Source organism: Solanum dulcamara, chromosome 1, assembly GCF_947179165.1.
Source record: "Solanum dulcamara chromosome 1, daSolDulc1.2, whole genome shotgun sequence".
NCBI classification, from domain to species: Eukaryota; Viridiplantae; Streptophyta; class Magnoliopsida; order Solanales; family Solanaceae; genus Solanum; species Solanum dulcamara.
The window spans coordinates 9,893,351-9,915,221 of NC_077237.1; the positions used below are offsets into that span (position 1 = coordinate 9,893,351).

Below are 21,871 nucleotides of genomic sequence, written 5' to 3' on the forward strand. Positions count from 1 at the left end.
TTCTTGGCAGCGTCTCCTTGCCATTGTTGGTTTGCCGAGTCTCCATTCGCACTGGATTTCCTTCACTTTGTAGTCTTCTTTTCAATGATATATTTGTAACTATCATCAAAATCTCATATCTTTATAGGATAATTTTCTTATCCATTTTTTATCGAATTAGTTCACTGGGAAAATGCATGAAAGAGACCTATTTTTCACCAAGCATTTTTCAATGAGCTGGTTCAGTGGAAATGAGATTAAAAAATCATGCTTTATTACACAATTTTTTTAGTAATTCACGGTGGAAAGAACCTCTGCTTCTGCTTTCTAATAGTGTATGTTTGAAGTAAATTAGTCAAATTGGGTGATTTAGGTACAGTATTTAAAAATTGGGATGATGGTATAAATTATATTTAGAACATGTATATTCAAATTTCAAATATTCTTTGCTTAGAAAAAATAGATCAAACATAACTTCAACTTTAAAAATAAAAAACATTCACTTCAAATAAAGTGAATATTTTCTTATTTTCATAGCAAACGTCTATTTAGTTAAAAGAAATTAAAGAATTTAAATGAATAGTACAACTATCTCGGTAAATTGATTATATATTTTAGTTGTCATGATAAGGTTTTACACAACTCTTAAGAAAACATTAATTAAGAGCATTATTTGACTAATATACCCCTTATTAATTTTTTAATTTTTATCTATTTATGTGCCTATTAATTCTTGAATAATTAATGATAAGGGTGAAGTTGGAATAATATAATTAATTCTCTCTTGATTGCTTAAATTGATAACTATTTTTAATATATATGACAACTAATAGATAACGGAGGAAGTATCTTCTTTTTAACTTCTATTCTAAAAGATGTCTTGTTTTGGAACTTCCAACTCGATTTAAGCTTGTTTGTGCACAGGGTGCAAGTTCCAACTATGCACGATACTAATTGGTTTCTTAATTTTAATTATCTAAAGTAGGTGAGATAAGATCAAAAAAGGTTATAGTTAATTCATATGAAAATTATGTTCATATCAAAATGACCATAACCTAAGGAAGCTAGAGATCGACCCCTGCTCATTCCTTTTCAGTTGAGTTCAACGCCTTATACTTGTCTAATGTGGTTTATATCTTTTGTATAGTTTATAAGTTATTGTACAAGAACGGATTTACTTAGTGCGCACTAAAAAAGTAGCGGTTGCGATTTTCTCGGGTTCAATAAGAAAAAATTACTTGGGTGAATACTTTTTAATAAATAATTATTGATTTTAGAAATATTTTTTTATTTATTACCATCAATAACAATACATGACAATACTATGATAAATCGGTTATGTATTAAAAATGAATTATGTATGCAATATAAATGTATTATAAGTATTTTAAATAAATTATGTTTGTTTGGTAAGAAATTGACACAATGTATTATAACTTATAATTGTATTAAAGTGTGTGATAAATGTACTATCCATGAATAAAACTTGTATTATATGTGTTTTATAAATTATTCTCGATAATATATATTAAAATTGTATTATAAATATATTATAAATGTCCAGTAAAAAAAGATGTTATTGTTATAAATGATAAATATCTTCTTAATATACCATATCTATGTAAGTTTCAAAAAAAAAAAAAAAATACATTCCACATTATATATCTCTATGGGGTCTAAATGGATAGAATTTCAACTAGCTTGTACAATAATTTCAACTAGCTTGTACAATACCTTCCTAAAAAATAAAAACAGAAAAATGGTAAGGTTTGAATCGTACTACTTAATCTCTAGTTTAATCCTTATTAATCCATTTGGTTTGTGGATAGATAGTTGTTTCAAATCTTTATCCATTACGAGGTAAGATTGACTAATTAAATAATGTTTAAGCTTCATTAGGGTTTCTTGTGGTTTATAATTAAAGGCAGATAATCTTCTTGGATACATAATTAAAGTTCTATGTTAATTAATACTTTTGAAAAGATAAAATGGTGGTTAACAGAAAGCTTGAAAGGTGTAGAGCTAATTAAAAATGTGTGTTGTTTTTAATCATCTAGAACTTTTATCATATAGGAGGAGCTGCCTTTCCTTTTTTAAGTTAGTTCTTTTTATCTTTGTTAATTAATTAAATTAGTTGTTAAACTAATCTCGGTTAATCTATCTCTCACACACACACACACCCCTTTTTGGGTTTTTATTTTTTACCCTTCAACATTTTAAGTAATTAATATGTAGACAGAAATACCCCTAACAATTTAAAAAATCGCAAGACAAAAAAAATATTCGGTAGGCACATCTTATGCCCTATAAGATATAAGTTTAATTTTATAACATTATACTTTAAGAAGTTCCTACACTGAACTTATGTCTTACCGAGCATAAATGGTACGTTGCAAATTTATTTTTTGCCTTAAGCATAATTTGTACCTTGGAGCAAAAATTCAATAGTATGAACTTTCTAAGGCATAAAGTTTAAAAACTTAACTTATGCCAGGTAATAAGTTCAGTTTTAGAACATTATACCTTAAAAGTTAATAAGTGAAGAGGGCATATACCAAATAATAGGAAAAACATAAAATAGCATTCAGAAACGAGAAGCAATAACAATAACCAAACAATGGGATAACCAATGCTCAGAGGGTAGTATCCAAAAGCTTACAGGAATTAAAGTGTGGACTACTTGTATTTCCAAGCAGATTTTTCAGTTAATTAGTCCCAAGATCATATGTATCATTGTGAACTGAGATGTGTGGACTTTTCACTTTTGATCGCACCCATGTCGGATTCTCTAAAAATAAACAACTTCTGGAGAATCCAACACGCATGCGTGATCCGTTGACATTTTTGAAGAGTCCGAGCAACATAAGGATAGACCACTTCCTAACTTGATAAAATCAACACTGATGACAGCAGGAGGTATGTGCAGATATGAAAGAGGAAGCTAAGGAGTGTTGTGAAAGAGTAGAATAGAAAGTTTCAAGTTTTGTGCTTGCAAGTTGATAGGCTTCAAGTCAAAATTCTTCATGACAAGTGTGCTACCACTTGCACTACCATTTTTGCTCAAATGGCTTGAATTCATAACCAAAGCTGAAATCTTGAAAACCCATTGATGGGAAGTTATCATCATGATTTGTGAATGGATCGAACAACGGGCCACCAAGAGAAAAAGTGAGATCAAGGTGATGGAACTCTTGATGATAATCTTACGGGATTGTGCAAAAAGCATTTTGGTTCCTACTATGATTAAACTCCATGGGATCAATTAGGAGTAAAGCATGAAAAGAAGAATTAGGAGGAAACTTTTTGGTGATTTATGTTTTTCAATTTCTCTGTATCACTAAATTTGGTTAATGTTGTACTGAGATACAATTGCAGCAACAACATACGCAGTGTAATCCCACAAGTGAGGTCTGGAAAGGGTGGAAAGGGTGGTGTGTACACAGACCTTATCTACCTTGTAAAGGTTGAGAGATTGTTACCAAAGACCCTCAGCGCAAGTCAAGCAATACAAAACAGGTTTGAAAAGGAGATGTTGAAAATAATGGAGAAAAGAACAATGACATATGGAGGAGATGCTAATATTTCATGTTAGTGATGCTGTCCTACAGACAGTAAGCCACAAATCCTAATGTTTGATGAAATGCATGACAGAGATAATGTGCAAGCACCAAACATGTGTCACGGTTAGTCCCCTATATACGTTGAAATCATTTGAGTTGTATTAATCCTAAATAAGCCAAGGGGAGACAGAGGGGAACAAGCCTGTTCAACTCTCAGCTGCTCAAGAGTTCATACCGGTAATACACTATACCTCCAAACACTTCAAATTGAGTAACATTAACGTAATAGAACAGAAAGGAACATGGTGAAGGCGGCTTGCAAATTGTCAGATAACAGAGTTTGAATATGATCAAGTATATCAGAATCATTTTTCTTTCAGCTTGAAAGGCATGAGCTTACATAGAGATTACTATAGGCTATTTATTCATGTTAAAATCTAATTTATGCACCATCTTTTAAAAGGCATGTCACTTGTCTCACAAAAGAATAGATGCAATGCTACACTTGCAAAAGGGTACCCTTTAGCACAAAAATGTAACAAAAGCAAATAAATCTTCAACTTCTCAAAGGAATAACTCTTGTTTCACAAAAGAGTAGATGCAATGCTACACTTGCACAAGGGTACCCTTCAGCACAAAAATGTAACAAAGAATTAAATTTTCATCTTCTCGAAGGCAATAACACTAGTTTAACAAAAGAGTAGATGCAATGCTACACTTGCACAAGAGTACGCTTTAGCATAAAAATGTAACAAAGCAAGTAAAGTTTCATCTTCTCTAAGGGAACTAACACTTGTTTCGCAAAAGACTAGATCCAATGCTACATTTGAACAAGACTATGTTATTTAGCACAAAAATTTAACAAAGCAAGTAATTTTCATCTTCCCGAGGGCAACAACACTTCTTTCACAAAAGAGTAGATGAAATGTTACACTTGAACAAGAGTACACTTTAGCACAAAAATGTAACAAAGCAAGTAAGTCTTCATCTTATCAAAGGAAATGACACTTGTTTCACAAAAGAGTAGATACAGTGCTACGCTTGCACAAGAGTACACTTTAGCATAAAAGTGTAACAAAGCAAGTAAATTATTCCAAAGGATAATCAACTTAATTAACACCAAGAAAATTCAAAAATATGGCATAAATAGTGCCAAAGAGTAAATTAAAAAGGGCGGCTGAATAAATGAAAAGCATTGAGTTTCAAAACAAAGGATCTAAATCTTTAGGTCATTAGCCAGAGAAATGCCAAATAGAAAAGGCTACATCTGAGGCGTAAACTTAGTTACGAGCGTCTGAAGAATCTGCCTGATCGTCAGTATAAAGCCAAGATTGTGGCGGCCAGAAAATATCTGCATATTCGAGAAAGGATAACAATGAACCGAGTTTACCATCTTGTAAGGTAAAGATACCTGTGTGATGACCATGTATATATCTAAGTTTCAGTTCCTCGCTAAGACCACCAACAGATTTCCCAACAAGGTCACTCTTGTCACTATTGCCACCAAAATATCTGCTATGTTTTACACCACCAACAACACGACTTGGAGCCTCATCATCACTAAAAACGAACCCATCACCTTCAAAGTCGTCCTCATAGTTCTGTGGCTCTGCCCGTAACACTCCTAAGATGTTCACAATTATACCTCCATTCTCATAATAAATGCAGTTTCCTCTGCACTGATCACCAAAATCTAATGAAGAAACAGAGAAACAACAGTCATCACCAGCAAAGAACATTCGATCACCCAATGTATGCACTGTAATCCACTCATGTTGTTTTTCAACTAGCCGATATACTTTAATTTCCATGGGATTATGCCTTAAAGGTAACTCCCTCTTAACATCACTATCTAAAAACATATCAACCAGAAACAACTCCCCACCTGATTCCACCAGTCGTTTCTTACTACCCCATCCCTTAAATAAGCCCGAAGAAAATGGCTTTACAGTGGAAGATACATTGGTCTCGTTAAACAAGGAGGGGTCATACATTATGATCTCTCCATAAGTATCAACAGCATAAAAATTCCCCTTATACACAATAATATCGACAATCTTACTACTGGCATCTTTCAAGGTAGTCCATTTCTCATCCCCTGACTTGAAACACAATAAATTACGCCAAATACCAATTGCCATTAGAGAAAACTGATTGGTTTGATCACCCCAAATAAGCAAGATTTTTTTACAAAAATTCCCTACATTATATCCAATTTCCTGAAACTTTGAGACCCATTGCACATGATATGATTTAGAAATTTGAGAAACACGAAAGTCAAGTAAATTCAATTTCTTAGGCAAATCCTGTATTACTCTGTCTGTTAGAGGATTCAAAATCCTCAATTTTCCGTCTACTGTTTTTACAATCTTGACCAACCAGCCTGTGTGAGGAGGATGAAGAAGTTGGAAACGATAAACGGTACTTTCAATTAAATAAAACTGAGATTCTTCATGATAACCCTGGATCATGTCGGCGATAGGTAGTTTGATGAGAGGAAAAGAAGAAAAGTTTTCGAATTTCGTAGGAAGTGATGAACGCCATGAATTGCAGACTGCACGAATTCGGAGATTGTCAATATGACTATCGAAGCATTTACTGATTCTTTCAACAAGTTCTTTAGGAAGATCCGACCATGAAGCAGCCATCATACTTCTTCCCCTCCACATTGCTTCCATCATAAAACCCTACGAAACAGGGAAATGTGAAAGTGTCAATAACTGAAAGGTAGCACCGAATTGTCAACATATATATAAACTTAATTAAGGTCTTGTTATTCATTAAATTCAATTTTTTTCGTAATTTCATAAGCACACTCAATCTGGAAGAAATGTAAAACACGCACCGACTCCACCCTCAATTTGGAACAAGTGTAAAACACGCATCGACCCCACCTTTTTATTTTCCACTTAATACTACCAAAATGTGCCACGTGAAATTTTCTTTTCTTTTTAACTGTAACAAAATTCCAAAAATCTTTTAACTTTCAAGAATTTTATTCTTTCCCAAAATTGGAACGTATTACACCCAATTTTGACCTACTCATACTATTTTTTGGATTGTTATTTTAATAAATAGATATTTTTAAAATTATTTTTTTATTAATTAAATAAATTTATATTTGGTTTTACCCAATAAATCATATATTTTGACATTCGTAATTTATAATATTTTTGCTATTTATTGATATTATAACTATTATATTTATTATTTTTATTTTTTAAATAACGAACTTCATACGTTCGAATATTTTTACATGTCTATTTAGTATATATTATATATGTGTGCATTTTCGTTATATAAAAAATATTACTTAACTAAGTTTATTTTATAATTTATTGATTCATATCAATATTTACATATTACATATCTCTTTTAATACATCTTATACACATGTGCATATAAAAAGTTATTACTTAATTAAGTTTATTATATATTTTACTTAATTATATTAGTATATATATTATACATCTATTTTAGTATGTATTATATATATATATATATATATATATATATATATATATATATATATATATATATATATATATATATATATATATATACACACACATGTATTTACATAGTATATACATAAATAGTTACTTTATGCATAAAAGTATTACTACTTGATAAAGATTATGATTTTGCTTATTCAATATATATATATATATTATGGTTATTAATTAGATAGCAATCTATTCAATTTTTCTCTATTTTATTTTAAGCATGGTCGTTTTATTCAATTTATTTTAATTTTAGCCGAAATTAAATTCAATATGACCCAAATTCAATTCTTAAATTCTTCTTTTAATCATACCTATCCATCTCATCTTTATCAAATACCAAAATTCAATCCCAACCGCACATCAAAATTGATGAACGACTGAGATTACAACTCCAATTTCTAATTACCAAACACCCAAATACTGTAAGATTTTTATGATCTATTCATTTTCATTTTCATCTTCTTCTCAAGAAGAGAAGAAAACCGCCGCTCCCACTCTCTCTCTACACCCTCACCGCTCAAAACCCATCGATCTCTCCCTCCGCCACTCTCTCTCTAAAAACACTACCACCACCTTCGCCCTCACGCCGCCATCGTGTACTCATGTCTAACGAGGAAGCCACCGGCGAAACCACCCCGATCTTCCCTCGTCTCCAGTGAGATATCGCCGGACAATGAACACGTCCAACGACGAAGATGAAGACCAGCCACCTCTCATCTCTCTTCCTCCATTTTCTTCGTCGCTGCTGCTCCACCGGCAAGCGTTATCCAATAGCACAACCAAACGACCCCAGCGCTGCAACCACACCACCTGCAGCACGAACAGCAGCGACATCAAAGCATAAGCAGCAGCAACAGCTGCAACAGCCGCAAACGACCCCAGTACTGCAACCACTTTCCAGCAGCAACCACGACGAACTTGCAACCTGCAGTTGTGGCGGCGATATCAACAGCAGAAGCAGGGAGGTCTGGCAAAGCCAGCTACTCTGATCAATAGTGAAGACGAGGTGTCGTTACTTGATTGACAAAACAAGAGGTCAAAGACGGATCTTCACAGATCTGTCCTGGTATGATTCTATTTGACCCTTAATTACTATGCATTTTATTCCTTTTATGATTTTAAAAGTTCATATTCCGCTTATGATTATTGTGTTTATGTTGGGGTGATTATATTTTGTATTCAGTATTTTTAATAAGCTTTTTGCTTGAAAGATTTAGACCTTTTTTTATATGAGACTTCAATTACAGATTTTTGTTTTCGTACGAATATTGGGCTGTTGATTCTGTTCAAACTCATTATTGTGTCCTTGAACGATTCTGAAATCTAAAGTGAATTTGTTTGGTGTTAAGTTGTTTAGTATGAAACCTCCATTTTTGTGTAAATGAGCTTCGAATTTGCTAAAGTATTTTGTTAATTTTGGTATGATTTGCACTAATCTTAGCATTATTAAAGCCTTTAGTATATTAATTATGCCCATATTTTCTACACATATCATTCCCTTAACTGATTCAGTAGCTTTTTGAATTAATTCTGTATTTAGTTTAATTGTGTGTAATCTAATTTTTCATAGTATATACAATTAGGGATGGGCATAAAATACCGAAAACCGAATTACCGAACTGAATCAGCTATTTCAATATTCGATATTTCGGTTCGGTATTCGGTACCAAAATTAATTTTTCGGTATTTTAATTTTGATATTCGGGACTTACAATTATACCGTTCGATATTCAGTATTTCCTGAATACCAAAATTAAATAAGTAAATGACATTGGGCCTAAATGAGTGTATAACCTAAAAAGTAAAACAAAGGCCCATTATCAAAATATTTTTCCAGCCCAAATCTGAAATCCTAATTCCTAACCAAGGCTAATCTGAAATCACTCATCACTCATCACTCGTCAGTCATCACTTATCACTTATCAGGAATTCTCAAATTCAGAATCACTGGTCCATGTTCGTCGTCCTCCTCCAACATAAGACCACAAATCACTATCAGTAAATCACAACATTTGTCCGTCGTCCTTCACTTCGTCGTCCTTCACTCCTTCACAATCAGTCTGTCGTCCTTCACTCCGCCGTCCTTCACTCCTTCACAATCAGAACAGTGCAATCGAGTAGCACTGTAGGATCAGAGGTGTAACACCCCCCAAAATTCTTCTCTAAGATTCAGACCCTTCTTCGTACACGTGTAGGATCAAACCTGACTATTGTGAAGTGTATGCATGAGTTAGGATAAGTTCCCAAGTAATTAAAGAGTGTTAGAGGTGATGTGGGGTCACAAAGGATCCCTAGAACCAAGCTAAGTCCAAAGAATTCGTCTTGGCTAAGTTTTAGAATAAGTCTGTATAAGGGGTTGACTTCTAAAGACCATACCTTTTGAAATATAATGATATGGGTGGCCTGTGACCTATTAAATTAAAGGTCTTCGAGTATTCTTTTCAACGCCGCCAAGATTGTAATTTTTGGAGTTCAGAGTCAAAAATTATAACTATCCTAAGACGGACTAGTACTGTAGGAATTTCAGGCCTAGGTGGTAACTGCTGGAAATCTGGGCTTGGCAACGTAGTGGCGCGATACGCCACTATCGCGCCAGGAACAAGCCTCAGTAGTTTGGTCCCTGGTGCGGCGCGCCACTAAGAGATGTGCAGGGTTTCAAGCCTATTTTCCAGAACTCAGAAAATATAGGCTTGGCGTTGTAAGGGCGCGATGCGCCACTATAACGCCATAAAATAGCCTCAGTAGTTTGGTCTTTGGCGCGATGCTCCACTATCATATGTGCAGGTTTTAAGCCTATATTCGACTTGGCGCCGCAGTGGCGCTACGCGCCACTATCGCGCCAGGAGTGTTTTAGCCCCTTTTTCCAAATTTTTGAAGAAAGGGCAAATTGGGCATTTCCCAATTTATATATACACTAGCCTTGGACGTTTTTAGACCATTTTTCAGTCCCACTCTCTATCTAAAATCCCTAGAAATTCCCTCTCTTCTCCTTCAAATCCATCTCCAACAAGAATTGCCTTTAAGAACTTCAAGATTCAAGCTTTCCATTGAAGACCCAACATCAAGATTTCTTCAAAGTCTTCACCAAGGTATGTAAGGCTACTCAAAGCATGGGTTGAGTCCACCCATGTTCCCTACACCTTCTTTGAGATTGATTGTTCATAAGAATGAAGTTTATTGATAGAGTTAGGTCCAAATAGGTCATTTTCATCTATTAACCTAATTTTTATTATGTTGATGTTGTGGAGTCAAGAAAGTGATGTGCTACATATTGGTATGAGTTGATTGAAATAAGAGTCGAACATATATTGTTAATTTTTCTTAGCTATGTTGATTATGATAAAGAATGTTAATTTTCTTAAATATGTTGCTTATCTTGCATTGTTGATTTAAAACCTTGGAGTTGTGATGAGTCCTAAAAGATTTTTTAAATGAATAGAGGAATGATTGGATAGGTTTGTATATTGTTATAAATGCATAATTAATCTACTCTTGGAAGATATGATTGGGATTGATCGGATAGTATGATTGGGAGAGGTTTGATTGTGATAGAGTTGATGAGTTGACAAGGTTGTAAATGAGACTTATCGATATGATTTGACTGAGTTGATTGGATAGAGTTTTATGATCATTGAGTCTTGGGAGGAGTATCGAGCACCGAATTGGGTAAGAGTAAGTAATAACTCGAATCCAATAACTACGTCGCCAAACATAGGAGGAGACTGAACCGTTAAAGTCGGATGTTTCCCTAAAATTATTGTCCTGACATTATAGGACTTGGTTGGATTGGATCCATGATTGGTTGATTTGTTCATACCCTGGCAAAGTATGAACGGACGCGGCAACAATGTCGGTTTGTTGTACTGTCACTGGCTCATAAGTGATGGTTGTCGGATAAGAGAAACTCCCATATAGGTCTTGATAGTATTCTAAGTCGGATTGAGTTGAATTGTATGTGATTGGTCCCGTCTAAACCATATTCTTGTTTAGACTTAGGACACTTGATTGTGTTGTTCTTTTTTCTGAGTTGAGATTTCGAGTTGATTTGATTCTTCTTTGATGGTTGTTTCATTCGGCCATTTTACATACTCGTACATTCCATGTACTGACACCATTTGACCTGCATCATTTCATGATGCATAGACAGGTACTAGAGATCATCAACCGATGCACCGTTAAAGATCTTCCCACTTCCAGCTAGTTGGTGAGTCCTCCCAGTTTTCGGAGGATACCGAGATTGTCTTTATAGCTTTGTTTTGTTTCCTTTATTTTGATTGTTGGTAGCCATAGACTTGTCGTTGGCACCATCTGGATTGTTGATAGAGGCTTCATAGACTAGAGTGTGGAAGTGTGAAAGTGTTGAATTATACGTTTTGACTAGTTTTATTCTAGTTAGTTATTGATTGGGTAATTGTTTGGCCTTTGGCCCTAATTTATGAATAATATTCTTATGATTGAGTCTTCCGCTGATAGAAGGTGAATGAACGAAAGTGTGACTGGACCAGGTGGTTCACTTGAAGGCCAGAAATGGCTTTCGAGTGTCGGCCACGCCTAGGGTACCCTCCCGGGGCGTGACAAGAGGAAACACCGAAACAGAGAAAAGAAGAAGAGGAGAAAAAAAATTAAAAAGAGGATCAGAGAAAAAGAAATTAATTAGAGAAGAAAACTTACCTTGAAGAGAAGTCCCAGTAGTCGAACAGCAGCTGGAAAAAAGTCGCAGGTCATTTCTGAATCTTTAATTTGTAAGTATGTTTTTACAATTTCTCTGCTCGCCCTTTGTTTGTTCCTTATTTTCTAATCTTTTTGTGGAATTGTTACACAGGTTTAGCGCAAATTCTTCTATCAGAGGTGAGCAAAATCTGTTCTTTTTTTATTTTGTTTTACACTTTCATTTTACGTCTTATAACATTTGTAGTCTCTTCTATGTTTAAATGAAAGATGAAACAAGTCGAACAAACGATATCATTGGAAGCTCACCTCTGGCTCTTACTGAGTCTCTTGATTCAACACCAGAAGGTGAACAACATTTAGTGACTATGAAGAGGAAAGCTATAGAATCAAGATCTGCTACTTGGCCGCATTATGATAAGCTCATAGAAGATGGAATTAATAAAGCAAAGTGCAAGCATTGTGGTAAAGTTCTCTTAGCTGATTCAACTAAAAATGGAAAAAATGGACTGAATAAACATTTGAAAACTTTTCCTAAAAATCCAAATAAGGTTAACAATTTCAATTTCAATTACAAACAATCAAATTTAAACTTTCCATTAGAAGGTGAAATACGTGATGGGGCAATTTGGACTTTTGATCAAGAGGTATCTCGGAGGGCTTTAGTTGAGATGTTAATCCTTGATAAGCTTCCTTTTTGTTTTGTTGAAAAGGAAGGTTTTAAGAAGTTTATGAAAGAAATCCAACCTTTATTTCGAGTTCCAACCCGTAGAATAGTGACTAGGGATTGTTATGTAGTTTTTGGTGAAGAGAGACAAAAGTTTATGAAGTATTTGAAAGAAACATCACCGAGAGTTTGTCTAACCACATAAACATGGACTTATATACAGAGAATAAATTGTATTTGACAGTACACTTTATTGATAGTGATTGGCTCTTGCATAAATGAATTTTAAACTTTCAGGTTGTTACTAGTCATAAGGGTGACGAAATGGCCCATTGTATTAGTAAGTGTTTGCTTGATTGGAAATAGGAGAAAATAATCACTATAACTGTAGATAATGCTTCTTCTAATGATGTCATGGTGAAAATTTGTGGAATGTTGTGAACTAAAAAATATAGACAGTAAGAAGTTATTATGTTTAGATGTTTCAACCCGATGGAATTCGACCTACTTGATGTTGGATGCCGCACAATATTTTGAGAGTGCATTTGACAGGTTTGATCTTGAAGATGGTGTATTGTCAACTTATCTTGCTAATCATATTTGTGAAGATGGAAGTGTTGCAGGTATACTTGAAAGTGATGATTGGCAAAAAGTGAGAAATATGGTAATATTTCTTAAAAGATTTTATGATCTAACTGAGAAGGTTTCAGGTTCACTCTATGTCACTTCTAATGGTCACTTTGAAGATATAGTTGAGCTTCACAAACATTTAAGAGAGTGTATGTAAGAACTCTCCCACGGTGATATAATATCTTTTCAAGAAAATGATACGAAAACCCGCGGTGAAGAGGAAACAGCATTTTTCCAAAATTCCGGGGAAAATGGAGATTCTCAATGCAGCATGCGCTGAAATCCGCCTAGCTACTTACTACTCTACTTAACTTAAAATCCAAAATGAAATGGCATTCAAATTGCACGTTAAGAAGACCCAAGCCTACATGCACGGGCCCATCCCACAAAGTCCTACAAATTCAGACTCGGGCCTGATAAGCAAATCGCGCTCAAGTGGTGGATGACGAAATATCTAATCCTCGTTTTCCCTGTCAATGATCCTTATTTGGAAAAAATGGGAGAAAAAATGAAAGAAAAATTTGTCAAGTATTGGGGTGCTCCTGAAAAAATGAATAAAGTGCTTTTTATTGCCTCTATCTTAGATCTTCGTAACAAACTTGAGTATGTTGGCGACACACTTGAGGATATGTTTGGAGATAAAAAGGGGAGTGAAATAAAATATGAAATGGTGATTTATATGAAATCTCTGTTTGAAGAGTATGTAGCAAAATTCTCTAATGCATCTTGATGCTCATCTTCTCTCTCTTATTTATCAGGTCAGACATTGGATTTATCTATCTCTAACACTAGCACAAAATCAACAAAAGTGAGAAATAGGATCTAAATGAAGAGTAACAAACAAGATGGTACAAGTTTGGGTGGTAAGTCGGAGTTGGAAAAGTATCTTACTGAAGAACAAGAGTCGAATGATGATGATGACAATTTTGATATCTTGTCGTGGTGGAAAGTTTATTCTTCTAGATATAAAATTCTTTTCAAGATGGCTCGTGATGTGTTGGCAATTCCAATTTCTAGTGTGGCATCAGAATGTCCCTTTAGCACCGAGGGCCATATTTTTGATTCATTTAGGAGTTCTTTGACTCCGAAATTGGTGCAAGTTGTTATTTGTCTTCAAAATTAGTGTCAAAATGAGCCTTATCCCATAAATATTGAAGAAGATTTTAATGATCTTATGAAACTTGAACTTGATATGTTTTTCAGTTTTTGTATTTTATTTTTATATTTTTTTACTTAGTTTAATTATTGACACATTTTAAATTCTTTTTAACTATGGATGATATTGGTTGCATTGTTCAAGCTGAAAAACAGTGAAAGCAGATTTTGGATCAGTTATGGATGGTACACCAACAGAATCAGCAATATTAGAATAAGTCTTGTTTATTTGCATTGTGTGGTTCCTCACCAGTTTCCGAGGCTCAGGTTTGCTTACAACTTATGTTTCTATTGTATGTCCATAAACTGCTGAAGGTTGAGCCTTTCAATTCAGGGTGTTGCATGTTGTATGTCCTTGTTGTTGCAGGTTGTTGTTGTCCTGTTTTGGTAGCTGTTGTAGGGAGCTGCAGGTGTTGGATGGTGTGTTGATCTTCCCCAATGTAGCTCTGCAGCTATGGAGTTGTTGTTGTTAGATGTTGTTGTTGTAGGTTGTTGAATGTTGCATCTTGCACTTATGAAAGCTCAACTGCAACAGCTTTGGTGGTGTTGCAGGTCTGAACAACATTCTAGATTAATGATTATCTATCTCCTCTATATATTTGTTAAAGGGAAATAGACTAACTAGTACTCAACTATTTTTAAACAGGCAATTTGCAACTACAAACTAACAAGTACACAAATATCTATCTCCTCTATATATTTGCTTACCAAAACTAAAAACTGATGTTAATATTTGTTGATCCCATGCACCTTAAATTCCATGATCATCTCATTTATGGACTTCAATGAACATGTTAGTGTATGCTCTCTATGCCATAAGTTTCTGAGAGGTATAATTGCTTTTTTTTCAAGCATAGGATATTATGGAGTAGGACTCTTGTAGTGTTGTAGTTGATGTTGGCACGCTCTGAGATACCATTTTACTAAGTTGGATTTAGTTATCACACTAGCCTGTTAGATCTTTTTGGTCAAATGCCTCTTATTTATTATTAGTTCTAATATTTAATTGTCTATAAACGATTGAATCCACTCTGAATCATATTCATGGGGAACCTCATTTTGATATTTTTATCATGGTTATTTCTATTGTAACATATTTTTCAGTACACTTAAAGCGATGTACATTGCAATTCAAGGCTTGAGAGTAGTTATTGAACTTAGGGACTTTATATTCTAATCAAGGTTCCTGGCATTTGTTTTAGTCTTCATTGTTAAACAGGTAAATGAAATATTCTTAGTTTGAGTTTTTTAGAATATTTCCTACAGTTTTCTCATGCTTTTACTTGGTATACCTGATCATGTTATCTTTGACACTTTATCTTCTTTCGCCTTCCCATATGCTTTTTGACTTGTGGAGTATGTCAAACTTGAATGCAATAGATTTCTGATTTTATATCTTGATAATAATGGTTTAAAGTAAGACATTTTGTGTTTAATTTTTGCTTAAATTCATCCGATGCTTCTATTTGGCAGGGATGAAAGTCTAAGTTACTGAAGAAAAAGAATTGAGTGGTGCTGCAGGTCTAAAGTGTGAAGTTCCTTGAAGAACTCCAGGATGTTGTATGTTGTTGAGTGTTGTTGTTTGTTTCTGTTGTTGTGTGTTGCTCTTTGCTGCAGCCTGCATGTCTGCACTTTGGTGCAATTGTGACTATGCTTGGATAATGCATTAGCAGTGAAGTTGGCAGCAGCATTTCTAAGAAGGCAGCAACATTGTTTAGTTTGTTATTAAAAATCTTCACATTTTTATTGTTGCTAATGTGAATATGATGTACTAACATATTTCGTGTGGACTTCAACTTCAATATGGTATTATCGAATACCGTATCGAATCGAATTTTGATTTACCGATTATTGAATCGAAGTTTGAAAATTCAGTATTTGGTATATACTTTGAATTACCGATTAACAAATTACCGAACTCAAACTTTGAAAATACCAAACTGAATACCGAACGCCCAGCCCTATACACAATTGATGTTCTTAAAATTTGAACAACTCTAAGCCTAATTTATTTGTATTCTCAATTATTCTTGTTATAGTAAATGTCACTTATTTCTACCTATAATCAATTATTTTCTTCTCTATAATTATTGATAGTGGGTCCCTCTGGACATAACTTTTGACTTTTGAAATATTCTTTTTGAATAAAATTTGGATCAAATTTGGAAAAGCAGATGTGGTTTGATTTGTTTTTGACAAAATTTTAAAACCCTTGCCATCTTCTTTGAAATGGTTTATGACTTATTTGGCTGAAGTTTGAATTTAAAATCTGGCCTTTGTCTTGGATAACTTCATTTCCCTTCACCCATGGGTTATCAATATAAAACAGACACAAAATAGAGAAGAAAAAAAATACAAGAACACAAACACAGAGAGTATTGAAAAAAAAGAAAGAAAACATTTTAATTTACATTCTTAACACATCAAACGAAAACAAAAACAATAAGATAAGTTTTCTTGCATACTTTAATATTTTTTTTCTAGTTCTTGACATCATAGTCGGATTTTATTTACTTATTCTTTCTAACTGAAGTATCCAGGTTAGTCTCAACCTTTTCCTTATATGTGTGGGTGTTTTTATCTTGTTTGATTGTTTTGTTGAGATGAAAATTATATAATCATGATATATCTCTATAGTATTTGTAAATTGTTCGTATTCTTCTTTATGATTCAGCAAACTTGAACTTCAAAGTTTGAAGTCATGAAGAGTCATTTGGACATGAAAAGTTGGGATGCCACTTTTCGCTTTATATTTGTTCATTTATTTTATTTATTTACTTACTCCTTTTATTCGGTTTGTAATAATCTTGTAAACTACACGCTATAATAAAAATTTGGGGATAGTCTAAGGGAAGGAAAACTAACGTGCTACCTGCATTTATTTTATTCTCAACTTATGTGTTGTATGTGTGTGTGATACATAAGTACGGCTATATTAGTTAAGGTTTGAATGTAACTATTAGAATCATGCTATCACCATCATACTTAGATTAAATTTATATTTGTATCTGAATATTATTTTCTATAGGTATTTGTGTATGTAATTGGAAAAATGACTCAAAGCTACTATGTCAATAATTTTATCCTAGTATTGTCTTCTTGTATATTATAAATATAAATTTCAAAAATGATTTGCCTAACTTGTACATGTTTACGTTTGTCTAGTTTAAACTAAAATCATCAATCCATATTATTAGAGTAATTGTTTAAATAATCAAGTTTACATTAGAACATGTATGTTATTTAAAATCATGTCTATAAGATTTAATTTCCAATATGTTAACTACATAGAAATCATGTCTAATGTAGTGTGTTGTCAATCTATAAATCATACCTATAGTTTAATAAATATTTCAACATTTAGAAATCATGTTTATAGGATTCTATGTTAATATTCATATAACTACCATGTCTATGAGATCAAATAAATAAATTTCTATATTAATTCTTATTGAAATCATGTTCACAGTATACTCATTGAGCTAGATGTCATATTAATAAATAATTTTCAGCATGTAAACTTACGTAGCTACCATGTTCAAGATTTAATAAAATATTATTTCTATGCTATAGGAATCATGCCTATAGGAACTATATGATAATCCCAACAAGTTAAATATTTAGTAACACGTTCATAGACCTTATTAATATTTTCAGCATGTTATCTGGTTGTAATGAATACTTTTATGATGTTATTTTTCACATAGAGATCACGTATGTAGGTTTTATACAATAATCCCAACATATTAATTGTTTAGATATCATGTCCATAGAATTTATTTAGCGTGATAAAAATCACATAGATATAATGTCTATAGGATTAAAAGAAATTTTGATATTTTATTAAGAAATCATGTCAATAGGATTTTAATAATTATTTATCATATTATTTTTATATTGAAACCGTGCCTATAACTTTTTGATAAATATTTCAGGATAACTGTATTAGAAAACATGCTTACTATTTTTCATAAATTTTCAATATATTGTTAGAAGTCATTCTTATAGGATTTTAAATAAGCTTTCATAATGTTATTTTATAAAGAGATTATGTCTGTGACATTTTAACAAATTTTCAACACAATATTTAGAAATCATATCTATGGTATTTTAATAAATTTTCAGCATGCTATTAACTAAAACATGTTAATATGATTATGCAAACACTATTATTTAATAACTAAAATTGTCAAGCATGTCTTCTTTTATTACAATCACCTTAGTAATCGAAATTGCCCTCATATGTGTAAATAATGAAATTTGCCTCCATGTTATTCAAGTTTCTATATTTATGATACATACGTCTGATTGTGTACACACATATGATAATTTTTATAACTTTCCACTATTTATCTATGTTTTCAAGCATGTTAATTAATTAATCTAGAGGCTTACTTGAGATTTTATGTGCTAACTGCTCGTCCTATCTGTTTTATTCGACGATGTGTCTAATTAGGATGCTTATATTTTCTTTAGTCTAAAACTTACCCTAATAGTACGTCCAATGCCTCTTGAATATTAAGTTGGACGTTAGACACCTTTTAGGACATTAGTTTTTATTATTTATTTTAGATCGCTTTAGGATTATAATAATAAATAAACTTAGGAGGGGTAGGGGTAGATAGGCCCTTTGGAAATGATGGAATTCGACCCGAGCAGAAAAATGACAAAACACTATATTTTTGTCTTTCGATTAACAAGTCGGCGCTGATCTGAAGAATATGAGTACATAAATATTTTTACCGTGTCTACTTTTAAATATTTTCGTTTGTATATATTTGGGGTAGTTTAATTTATTGTTTTTAAAAAAATGATTCCTTTTAGGCATCACTAATTTCTATTATTTCATTTGCCTTTTACTACTATTTAATTAGTTGATGATATTTATTTATCATGTACTAATTCTAACACTAATTGTTTTGTTTAACTTAATTAAATCCCTTGAAGAGAAACCATTTTTATGATCGTTTGTTTTATTTAAATTATCCCTCCTTTATTTAATCATTTTTATACCAAGTTTATTTCTCTTATAAATTATCCTAAATGTTTTAAAATTTATATTTCTTTCAAATTGTTTAATGCTTCGATTATTGTTAAACACATTTTCCCAAAGTTAGTCAAATAATTTTTAAATTGTCGGACAACCGCATGTTAGCGTCTATTTTAAGTATTAAACCCTTCTTAAAATAGTAATATGAACCTCGTACCTTTTTCTCAAAATTTTGAGACTTAAATTTGTTAGGGTCTTTTAAATTAAGTTTTCTTAATTTCTTTAAAAAATTAAGTGGTGACTCTTTTTTTACTAAAATTGATTTTTTTCTATAAAGTTGAAATTAATTTTAAACCGTCTTTTTCCGACATAAAAAATACAATACCTCGGTCTAGATCCATTGTCCCATTCAAGCGTGTAGATTCAAACCATTTCTAGAAATTCAAACGTTTAGATTCAAAATTGATTTTGGTACTTAGTATTCGAAGTTCAAAGGCTATCTAAGCTTGATCTTGGTCGAGTTCAAAGGCTAATCTTGATCGTGGTCAAGTTCAAAGGCTATCTAATCTTTAAAATAGGAGACCGAAGGTTAGTTTTTTGTTAAATTTATTTTGTTTTTTTTAAGTATTGTCATGCTTAAATTTTATAGGATTTATGATATGGTGTTAAATATAGATTTCGATCTTTCTATGACGTGCTCATTTATTAGTGTTTATGGTATGGTGTTAAAATATAGACAAAATCATTGTAATGCAACTCGATTTTTCTATTGATTAGCTGGTTTGAGTTAGGATTTCTTTATTGTTTGTTATTTAGTTGTGCATGTGTGGGTGCACCTTTTAAAATAAAAAAGACAAGAAGACAAATATGAGTTGGATGTTGTGTATGTGTGAGATTATAATAAAGATAGGTTGGGTGTTATGTGTGGGGTTATAGTTACATTAAAAGAATTTGTTGTGTCTGTGTAGGGTTACAGTAAAATAACTTAATTCTAAAAAGACAAAATAGGTTGGGTGTTGTGTCTGTGTGTGGTCTGTATATGTGAAGTTATAAGTCTGCATTGTGAGGTTACAGTTACATTAAAAGAACTCACTTGAACTGGTTGGATATAAAGATCTTGTATCTATGTAGGATTACAGTAAAATAACTTAATCCTAAGAAAACTTGGGTGTTGTGTCTGTGAGAGGTATGTATGTCTGGAATTATAAATGTGTATTGTGGGGGTTATAGTAACATTAAAGAAATCACTTTAATTTACTTGAACTGCTTGGATATCTGATTCTTCAGTTTATCTATTTGAATTAGAAAAGTAACATAGATAACAACTATACAAATCATCAAACACTAAAGAAATTTTTCAAAAAATCGATATGAGCTTCTGTTAATCTTCATATGTTTCTCTTTCAAATTGCTCATTTCTTTAGTTCTGGGATTATGAAGTCGTTTCAATTGTATCTTAACCCGCTCGTAATTTTCTTCTGACTCCTTAATCTTGTTCACAAATCACGGAAGATAAACTGAGATCTTTCATCAAATCTCTGTCTTTTCATCGAAAAAATTTACAATTTATGGCATTAGTGAGGATAAGACCAAAATCTTCTTCCTGAATTTCGATCTGACCAAAAAATCTGCATTTACGACAAAATGCCATGCTTGCATCACACTTTAGCATTGATCATTGGATCATTTTCATCTATACACAACTTAGTCAACTCCGATTTTGTTGTCTCTAATCCTAAATGAGAAAAATTTTAAATCAGAAATGAAAACGTGTAAAAACAAAGAAAATACATGAAAATGACCTTATTTTTTTCAATCAATGACAAATATAATATTTGATTTAGAGCAATTTCAAGAAGAAAATAGTGGAGATGTAAAAAGAAGAAGAAAATGGAGATGGAAAGAAAAAGAATCAATGGAGATTTAAAAAGAAGAAGAAAATGGAGATGGATAGAGAGAGATTTTTTTCAACGTCCTTATCATACATGGCTAATTTTTATTGATCACCACTGCCTCCAACAAATCTCCCATGCGGCTTAACTAGGTGACTCATTGAGTGCCAAATAGACAGATAAGGCGCACAAAATTACGAAACAAATGAGTTCGAAGGGTAATAAGACCTTAGTTAAGTCTAAATGTGTCGTAGCGATTTTGGTCAGAATTAGGAGTGGTACATGTGTATTATCCCTTTAAAATTAATTAAATTTTTTTGAATATCGTTTTGCCTTAAATAATAAGGTTATTGATCGTCGAAACCTAGGTTCTTCAAAAATCATTATAAAATATTGAATTTGGTCTACCACTGATTTACCGTTCACCATTGAAAGTGAAAATAATTTATTAGCATCATATTTTTTTCCTCCAGCCTCGTTATTATAGTACTATTCAATGCTTTTCAAATTTTATTAACACTTACAGCTTCAATTTTCGCTTGAAGAATAATAAGTTCATCATCGTACATAGAGGAGTTGTCTACTTTATTTAGATTCTTCTCAGTTAGCACGTAAGAAATATTAACAAGACTAATGTAGAAAAGTATAGTTACGCTTATCAGGTGGATCAGATTGATAATTACGCTTAATGATTAGACCTATCGATTATCATTTTGTAAATATATTAATCCGCTAGCCAACCAACAAGATAACGATTGATTCAGTCACGGATTAACAATTATAATGGTGTATCGAGTAGCCTTGTTTCTAGACCTACTCCAATA

The 21,871-nt window shown here is 32.6% G+C and overlaps 2 protein-coding genes and 1 long non-coding RNA gene across 3 annotated transcripts; 2 read left to right on the forward strand and 1 right to left on the reverse strand.

Annotated features, from left to right (window-relative positions):
• Positions 1 to 4,430: 4,430 nt before the first annotated feature.
• Positions 4,431 to 6,256, reverse strand: LOC129886976 (F-box protein SKIP23-like). The gene has a single exon (XM_055961898.1). The coding sequence runs from the start codon at positions 6,218 to 6,220 to the stop codon at positions 4,820 to 4,822; it is 1,401 nt and encodes a 466-aa protein (XP_055817873.1). The 5' UTR covers positions 6,221 to 6,256; the 3' UTR covers positions 4,431 to 4,819.
• A 5,466-nt stretch (positions 6,257 to 11,722) lies between these two features.
• Positions 11,723 to 14,147, forward strand: LOC129901382 (zinc finger BED domain-containing protein RICESLEEPER 4-like). The gene is made up of 3 exons (XM_055976536.1): positions 11,723 to 11,765; positions 11,868 to 11,893; positions 11,984 to 14,147. The coding sequence occupies exon 3, from the start codon at positions 12,082 to 12,084 to the stop codon at positions 12,583 to 12,585; it is 504 nt and encodes a 167-aa protein (XP_055832511.1). The 5' UTR covers positions 11,723 to 11,765; positions 11,868 to 11,893; positions 11,984 to 12,081; the 3' UTR covers positions 12,586 to 14,147.
• A 37-nt stretch (positions 14,148 to 14,184) lies between these two features.
• On the forward strand, positions 14,185 to 16,013 carry LOC129901394 (uncharacterized). Its single transcript, XR_008769831.1, has 3 exons — positions 14,185 to 14,432; positions 14,533 to 14,717; positions 15,639 to 16,013. It is a non-coding gene; the product is annotated as an uncharacterized LOC129901394 (long non-coding RNA).
• Positions 16,014 to 21,871: the final 5,858 nt, after the last annotated feature.